The sequence below is a fragment of the Saccoglossus kowalevskii genome, chromosome 11, assembly GCF_978046115.1.
Source record: "Saccoglossus kowalevskii chromosome 11, keSacKowa6.1, whole genome shotgun sequence".
NCBI lineage: Eukaryota > Metazoa > Hemichordata > Enteropneusta > Harrimaniidae > Saccoglossus > Saccoglossus kowalevskii.
The window spans coordinates 11,325,429-11,334,871 of NC_140651.1; the positions used below are offsets into that span (position 1 = coordinate 11,325,429).

The 9,443-nt window shown below is 34.7% G+C and overlaps 2 protein-coding genes across 2 annotated transcripts; one reads left to right on the forward strand and one right to left on the reverse strand.

Annotated features, from left to right (window-relative positions):
• Positions 1 to 844: 844 nt before the first annotated feature.
• LOC146736187 (uncharacterized) lies at positions 845 to 2,208 on the forward strand. Its single transcript, XM_085505191.1, has 3 exons — positions 845 to 873; positions 982 to 1,842; positions 1,999 to 2,208. The coding sequence occupies exons 2-3, from the start codon at positions 1,009 to 1,011 to the stop codon at positions 2,206 to 2,208; spliced, it is 1,044 nt and encodes a 347-aa protein (XP_085361317.1). The 5' UTR covers positions 845 to 873; positions 982 to 1,008.
• A 4,829-nt stretch (positions 2,209 to 7,037) lies between these two features.
• LOC146736188 (carbohydrate sulfotransferase 11-like) lies at positions 7,038 to 7,829 on the reverse strand. Its single transcript, XM_085505192.1, has one exon. The coding sequence runs from the start codon at positions 7,827 to 7,829 to the stop codon at positions 7,038 to 7,040; it is 792 nt and encodes a 263-aa protein (XP_085361318.1).
• Between the last annotated feature and the right edge of the window lie 1,614 nt (positions 7,830 to 9,443).

Here is a 9,443-nt window from a genome sequence, read left to right on the forward strand (position 1 = left end):
ATGAAGATTTCAGAACCCCTTCGGAAGGACCAGTACCGGATAGGACTGTATAATTAAGAATTGAGCGACATTAAAGACAAGAAGATGACAAATAACGACCCGGACTAACGCGACGACAAGAGAAGAAGACGCTATATAGACTTTGAATTAGAACTTTAGCTATCTGTGTATTGCTTAGAGAACTGCTCGCTGGACACTGTAACTGACACTGTGTAACTCAATAAGGACGTTGAACTCTTTTCCAGAACCCTAACCCTATTGCTCAGTAATGTAATGTATTGCTTACTTTTCTATCTTTTTTTTACCGTTTTTTTTGTGGTATTGAATTGTATGTATGCCCAGAGACACAGAGATGAATAGTAAGAATAGCGGATATTTTGGTATCGAAAAGATTATTAAGGGTAGGCTAAGGAACGGTAGAAAGAGTATCTTATTAAATGGGTGGGGTACCCAAAAGATCAAAATTCTTGGGAATGTTATGAGAATTTAAACGAACAGGCGAGATTATTTTTAGAAGACCATCCGATACCCCTTATGGGATCGACGAAAGCAAACAAAAGAAGGCGGGAAAAGTTGATTAATGGTTTAGAAGTATATTAAAAAGAGATTAGTGTGTGACAAGACGAGTGTTATTTAGGCCCTGGGACGCACATCATTCATTACTAACGACAATACTTAACGAATTCATTTATACGAGATCATTTCTCAAGGAGCGTGGAAAGAATCCATGATAAAGCCTAAGTTTAAATTACATGTAGGTGTTATGTCCGCACTATAGCTACGTACGGGTTTGGTGTTGGGGGTCACACTTTCATGAAGACACCGGGCGGTGACGCCATGGATAATTTGATGAGAACATAGGAAACGCTTTAGGTGGGTACTTAATTCTACCATTCGACCACGCAAATTGAGAATTGGCCACGAATTTTTCATTTATCATGTGTCATACCCCTTTCTTTTCATTTCATTACTAATTTATAGTGCGTCTCCCGAGAAATTGATGTCAAGATGAGAATAGCGTTGATATTTATTAGTGTATTACTGGTCGTACGATGGAAACCGTCTGTGCAGATGAGAGATTATGTTCTGCGCCCCAATTATGGAGTATTGTTTGAACGGGTAGCAAACATCGATAACAGCCTAACGTACTGGCATCATACGTTCGCAATACCTTATTTAGATATTCCTATGATGAGTGTGAATGAGTCATTATGTTCGAACGAAACAGTTCACCTCATTCCGAAGTTTTGTGAGGAATACGGGGAAACTTTGAAGTTAGTCGAACAACAGAATAAGTTCTATATGTATCATATTTCGAGAGATGAACGAGCGATTCGTGTGTTATTTCCAAAGATAGAGAAAAAGAATTTGGGAAATGAACGGCAGAAAAGGGGATTATTAGACTTTGTAGGGAAGGTATCGAAATCTTTATTCGGAACGGCCACGTCGAACGACGTAAATATTTTGAGACGGCATGTAGCGGCATTGGAAAGTTCCACCGAGGTTATGACAGATCAAATTGTTGTGTACGAAGATGATTTAAACTCATATGTTTTCACAACGAATAAAAGAATAGGGAATGCTCTGAATGGGATTAAGGAAAATCATGAGGCCATTTATTCGATCGTATCTGATTTATCGCAATGGAGAAAGCGCTTGAACAGAATGGAACTAAATCAAGAGGCGTTAGAAAAAGAATTAAATTATGAACGGCGATCCACACATTTAATGTTTCGATATGCTATTCAACGCCTACAAGCGTTACAGTTACTTGAAAGGGAGACACAACGTAGGGTGGGTTCGATTGACGTGTTATTACAAGAAAGGTTACCTTTGCAGTTGGTAAGACCGAGAGTGTTAGGGGATGCTTTAAGGGCAGTGCAAAAGAAACTACGAAAGAAATATCCTAATTTTGATATAGCATACACGAATTTGAATTATTATTACCATAATGCGAGAGTGACATTTCGGCGTACAGACAATAATGTGTACATAAAGGTTGGAATCCCCATTACTATAAAAAACGACATATTCGAAGTGTATAAAGTGATAGTCATGCCTATGCCCCTCCCTTATGATTTAGGTGATAAACCTCAGCATTTCGACAATAATACAGCAAAGAACGGGCGCACGAAGGTAACGTCAGTTGCAGAGTATTTTGGGGTTAATGAAGATGAAACTTACTACATTGAAATGAGTGCAGACTAAATTTCGTCTTGTACTGGTCTGACAGTAAAAGATTGTCCCTCTGTGATTACCATGATAAATATGCGTAAGTCGTCGTGTACGAAGGCCTTGTTCTATGATAATAAGGAGGAAATTCATAACACATGTAAAATAGATTTAATACTCAACCCAGTATACGACCCTAAGATTCTCGAAATCGGACAGGGGAATATTTTGGTAAATAGCAATGATACTAAATGGTTAATAGCATGCGGGAATAAAAGCCCTGAGCCTATTGAAGGTTGTACAATGTGTATAATTAAATTGCCCTGTGGATGCGCTATAAATTCCGACAATCTCTATATATCGCCATTGTTAACCAGTTGCACAGAAGACGAGGCCCCCACGTTTCTGCATCCGGTAAATTTGCCATTCTTAATACCCTTTTATGACCCAGATGATTTGACAGAAATTACGGGGGAATCGATGTATGAAAACCCGTGGCGAGTACAACTTCCTAACATCACCATTAACAGAGGGAATTTCGAGGAAATTGTACGTTCTGATGCACGTTTGGTGGTAGATTTAAACAGAACGGCAGATTTATTAAGGAAAAATAAACCAATTTATTATTCAAAAGTAGACAAATTATTTAGCGACATTACGGATGAAACCCCTGCCTTACCGTTTTTGGAAGTCAAAACTATTACTATAATTGAAACCATTCTGGCTATTATAAGCACAGGGTCACTGATTTTGTCAGTATATACAGTTTGTAAGGTGAGAACTTTGAGCATATTGATTGCAACCCTTCCCAGGGCCCGGGCTAAAACGTTATATTTGCCAGTAGACGAGTTAATTACGGACCACCCCTTGCGAGATTTGAAGAGTTCCATGATCCAACTTCGAAATGAAACGTTAATTCTGATTTTAATGTGTTCAGGATTCTTATTAATATTGGCGGTTATTCGACTGTGCAAGTGTTATCGTAATCGCTCTATAATGTATCGTGCACCTAAATTGCCCCGTACTAAGTTAATTTTAGAGATATCCAATGACAAGCTGTATGTCTTGGTAAATGTTATGACCCTGTACGTGTCTCCGAGCCATTTGGCCTTTGCAAAGCGACCCGTGATCGAGAATTTAACAGTTGAACGTGGTATAATTTCGTCCGTGTTGAATATCGAATGGGGTGATTTAAAATACAAATTTCATGGTTTAGAACGTGTAATTCCTTTGCCCAAAGCCGTTAAGATACCAAAGTGGAAAGATAGTAAGTGTGTGGCTGTGGAAGGGGTAGGGAATCATTATAGATTATTGGTAGGTCTATCTGAAATATATACCGAGATTCCCAGGGATATTACTAGTATGCAGTAGATAGGGAACCCAATACTGAATAATTGGGATAGCAAGTGAAGTGCTGGCACCTCTCCTTGATAGAGTAGGATATTCGAAAATATAACCAATGTATTTAACCTCATAATCTTTTTATTTAAATATATATAACTATTGTATTTTAGAATCATAACAGTATAGTGTTTAAATTTATAGCTTTTTATTTGAAATTATAATTACCATATGTAATCATTGTATTTACTCATTTGAAACTATGTATTTTGTTATATTAGAGTGTATTTTACTTGCTTAACAATTGTTGATGTATTTGACGTGTGAAATATAAAGGTGATGACATCCTTGGTATTGGAACGGTATGTTCGGAGAACATGCAGAATGTAAAACAGGGGGTTGTATCATGATTTATATTTCAGTCAGTTTGACAGTGGTTGTCATGACATATACTGATAAAGGTTAATGACAAGACCAGATGGCGAGCTGGTCGAAATCAACCAAAAACATCTTATGACTCTGCAGTTTTTAAGATACAAGACAGTAGCTGTAATTCTAAACCAATGTTGTTTGCGAGTTTAAAAAAGGTAGTACCTTGGTGGAATGTTAGTGCGAGATTATTACCCCATCAATATTAGTTAGTGTTGACAATGTATAGAAATGTTTTCTCTAGACAGCTTGACGAGTAATTAATTGATTATGATGTGTAAAACTTTCATGTGATTGGTTGTTTGTTGGAAGGCAAGGCCTTGGAGTCTCTTATACTGATTGTAATTGGTTAAGGGGTGACAAGAAATAAAGATGGATTTAATGCTGTCTCGGGTGAAAACCAGGGACTTGGCAGAGAATCGTTTTGGGAACATGAACGAAGCTTGTGTGTGTCTTTTGTCAGCCTAGCGTGGAAACGACCGAATCCCGGTTACCTAAGTGAAAGGTTTTTAACCATCAAAAATACCTATCACATATACATGAAGTAATGTCGGGTGTTTCTAAAAGAGTGAACAAACATGTGGCACCGTACCTATCATATATCTTAATCAGTGATTTCTGTTTGAAACCAGAGGAATACATAAGACAAGCAGCATTGACGCAATCTGATATCAACTGAGTGACAGTGTTATTGTATTTTACACAAGCTCATTGTATCGCCAAAAAACTTTGAATCTTAAGGTTTGAATGTCTCATGACACCATGAAATAGCATTTTATTGTGTATTACAGTGACGTATTTTTTTTAAAAAAAAACGTCACCTATTTTTTTTTCAAAAATCGCTATGTTTAGAACAATTCCATAGAGCACAATGTTAAAGACAAAATTGCATTTTTGACACTTTTTAAAAATTCAGATTTTTGAAATAATTGACAACAACAAAAAGTACCACATCATTCACAATACATATTTTTATATGTCACCAGACTACAATTCAAGAAATAACATAATATCTCTGCCATAGGTACCCATGGTAAACGCACTATAATACTGCCAGAATGGCAACTATTCACTAAACAACCATGATTTTCTCAAAAATTAAGCTGGTGAAACTCAGCCTTTTTAAAGTCAATATCTGAATATTGCCCGAAAGTGCAATTTATTGAAAAATAGTAAATTATTGGTATTTGATATCATGAAATCATATATTAGTTTATATAAAAAACAAGAAGAATACTACATACTTAAAGTTTGTATTTAAACGTATTCCTTCATCCACATTATTATTCATGTCTTATATCATTAAATTATTGGAACTGAGTTCTCGATTGACTATCCCGTAACTACTATACGTTACTACTACTATACGTTGGGTATAATTTTCCACACTTCCACATTAATATTTTATATTTCCCAAAACAGAGAGAGGTTTTTAGAAGCAGATCCAGCTGACTCAAGCGTTCAACATTGTCCCTACTTTCAATATACGGAAATCACTGTACAGAATATATATACTTTACCTAAACTGCTGCCAATTATTACAAGCTGCTGATTAGGTAATCTAATTACATAATAATCCATTTGTTTTGACACAATATTTGACAACGTGGTCTCACCCTATTTTATTCGTTATATTGATATAATATTACGTTGTAAGTGTTATTACATATCACACTAAATTACTCAAGTGTTATCCTACCAGTATGCACAAAACGTCCAGGGTTGAATTAATACGTTCAATAAAAATCACTATAAGTAAATATTAGGTATAACTGATCATGTGATATACTGGCATAGTATTGCATGTCATTTACTATATATACATATAAATACACAAACTACAATTCAATCTGAAAATCATTTTACAGAACTCTATAAAAACTAAATCGATATGATTCTATAAAATACATGGACAGCTATATTGTATTAAAATAAATAAAACCATAATCATATAAAACCCATATCTACGAAGAATTGAATATTCTCTTTACTTACGCAATGCTGTTTTTTGTTCCAATATTCGAGTATCACTGAAAAGCATGTACACTGTACCTAAACCACTATTATCAGCTACTGAATCATCATCTAATTAAACAATAATCCATGTTTAATTACACCATATGTGGCAATACTTTTTTAATTATACTGTGAATGTTTAGTTGATTAAATATAATTGTCTAGTTCATCACATTATTACGCACTCAGATGTAATCTAGATATAGACTGCAAACCAATGAAGCGTTATTATGTGTAAGACGTCATAAATTAGTACACCTTTTCAGGCGTTTCTAATCTCGTATATTAATTTGTCAATTCGATAGATCAGAACATATAGAAGAAAAATTCACTGGGAAACATAGAGATACTTTATAACACACGCTGTGCTTTTCAACCAATCAGAATTCTTCATTGCGTCTGCTCACCTATCTCGTGCCGAAGCCAAAGCATGCTCCCCCTTAAAATATTTTTAATATAGACCCTCCGAAACGCTATTTCCTAGATCTCGGACTATTTTATTCGATGATGTTGTTGTGTTAGATCACATATTTAACCTGATCAATATGGAGATCGTACAGCTCAGTCAACTTGTCTTAATTTCAGTATGAAAACAAGGACATAAATCCCAAAAGATCAACACTAACGCATCTATATTAATTCACGATTTGCGTAACAAATGTTTAACTTTAATAGCATATTCCATTTGGAAATATGGGTATGCACCCCTTTTCCATTACGACAATCTGCAATATAGTTTGCAATACATATATACATGTACAGATAGTTATGGACGGTGGTTTTTAAGTCTTATACACATTGTTACAGAATAACTATGCATGAAAATGTATACTTACATAGCTAACTAGTGTATTCCATAAAGTGTATGAGATTGACCAGCATTAATCAAATCATATGTAAAGTGTGGTGTTATTGATTGGGAAATTACTACCCAATATAAAGCAATCATAAAGGTAAGTGTGCTATGTGTGTGTGTTGAAATTGAAGGACACTTAAACTATAATTGTTTCATCAACTAAGAAATGTATTTCAGCTCAAGCACAGTTTAAGCAGTATATACTTATCTATGTACTAAGCTCTCAAATAAGTTCCTTAGGGAAAGGATATCCAAACAGTTTAAAGTCCATATTATATAATTCATAAAGTTTAATTATATCCTCTGTTGGGATTTGTGAAAAATACTTAAAATACACATTTTCGTCAGAACTATTAGTAGCGTGATAACTATATTCCGGGAAATTGACATTAGTAACACCAATGGAATGAAGTAGATAGTTTGATTCTTCGACAATATTTTCAACATGGCCAATAAAATCATAAGAATGTTCACATACTGAACACAGTTTATGCTGATAGTCCCAATGCTCATTGAAACCCGACTTTTTTTTCAACAAAAATTGAATAAATTCGTAAAATGTGACACTTTTCCCACTATGTTTAATATACATAGACGCATTTGGACGAAACTGGGATATTATCTTTACCCCCACGCTCCTCTCCTCTGTATGTCTATCAGGGTTTTCTAATTTACTCCTGTATGCAGATAATAGTCTCTGGAACGGATGACGTACAAATAAAAACGAAACCAAACGTCGTTTATGAATTTCTGCTAGCGAAATGGTTTGATATTTATTAAGACCGAATTTGACGCGGTGAATGTCAAATTTGTCAACAGCCCCTTTCAAAACTAGCAAAATTCGTCTCCAATTTGTAGTACCAGCTTTAGGAATGCGGCAGTATGCAAGTCGATGTTCGTCGTTGTATACCAATTGAGGACTTGTATGTGGCGTGTGGTAATCGGTGGCACCTGGCTTTATGTCAGCACATACTCGCTGGATGAGCTCTTTGCGATTTCGTTGTATTTCGCCCATGTTCTGCTTCTGTGTAATTAAGATAATAATGACGTATTGTAAATAATGTAGACTGATGTAACACCTTGTGAACTACTATGTAATTGTCTTAATAGGTCCAAACAAATAACCTTGTGATAAAAGAGTGCAACGAGGCTTCCACAAGTCTAGTTCGATGTCGACAATATCATTATGTCAGTTCAACCAACTTACTTACTACACACAGTGACTGTGATTATTCACGATTGTACGTGGTTTGTACTAACATATATTGGCCGGTAAAAATTTTGGTAAAGCTCACTAGTACTCAGCCACCCGTGGATGCGCTTCATGAATCCCGAAAGCATTCATTTTTCAAAATATTTTTTCATTTCTAGTAGTAGGAATTTTTGTTAACCGTAAATCAAACTTATAACCGTGCTATATTGAATGGATGGAACTTAAATTAGTGATGTTATTATCCAAGGATTAAAAACATTTTTAGCACCTCTAAAAATTGTCTTTCGCCAGAGTTTCAGGTGAGTTTGATATTCTTATCACACATTGCAGAACATACAAATTTAATAGGGTTCAAAATGGTAATCCAGAAAAAAAGTTTTAGAGAGATCATTGTCCAATTATTGTACACATCAATACGAATTCTGGATAACGTATAGACGATGGTTCATGACATAATATACATGATACCACGTGTTGGTTATTCAGTTAGTGAGGGGGTTTCAAATTTAAATTGCGCACGAGATTTGCGTTGATTGTATTTTAAATGGTCACAGTGTGGGTGTGCATCTTCTGAAAAAGGACGTCCATGTTTATCAAACTTCGTGTTTAGTTTTCAAACAATGATGCCAGAAGTCAAAACTATTTGAGTAGTCTGAATAACACCCTGCTTGGCACATTATTACAAGTGAACAGAATACGCTATCAACAATCCAGGATGTTAACCTGCGGATGAATAGGACTCTAACATAGCGTGACAGTTTCAAAGAAAATAGGCAAAACCAAGTTGGGGAATGACCAATTAGCATCAACATTACCCAGTGCACATTCTACGAACACGTATAATAAAGCGGATACAGCGCTCACACAAATCAATTTTGCAATTTTCAAGGTAAGTTTAGTTTTTTTAGTATTTATGTATTTTCCACTTGTGCCTGAACTCTGAAATGTGAACCAAGTCTATCTCTTAATTGTATCTTCCAAAAGAATTAGAATCATTGGCAGAGCACTAATTTTATCCATATACAATTTATTTATATAAATAAATGTATTTATATAATATATTGAAATATAATGAATAAATTAAATAACAATAACACACCGTTAAACCCGGATTGATGCTTGTTGATCTGTTTTTCGCAGTAACTGTTTGTACTTGTGAAACACGGCCAATCTTCTGGAAGTCATTCATATCTTAAAGACACATAACACTTTCATTTAATTTTAATGATACACTCCCCAAAATCATTCATAATAATAATAATATATTTAAATTAGTACATATTCAATTACATTGTATTCAATTATATATATATCTCAATTCTTATTAAAATTAAATGACCTTTCAATATTAAGTTTCATGTATTTTCGTAATAAATATTTCAACTTTTTCCAAATCGAATGTATCCTAAATTATTT

Coding starts and splice junctions, on each gene's coding strand:
- LOC146736187 (XM_085505191.1), top strand. CDS start 1,009: ATGAGAATAGCGTTGATATTTATTAGTGTATTACTGGTCGTACGATGG. Junction 1,843..1,998: donor AAAGGTTACCTTTGCAGTTG/GTAAGACCGAGA, acceptor GTGTACATAAAG/GTTGGAATCCCCATTACTAT.
- LOC146736188 (XM_085505192.1), bottom strand. CDS start 7,829: ATGGGCGAAATACAACGAAATCGCAAAGAGCTCATCCAGCGAGTATGT.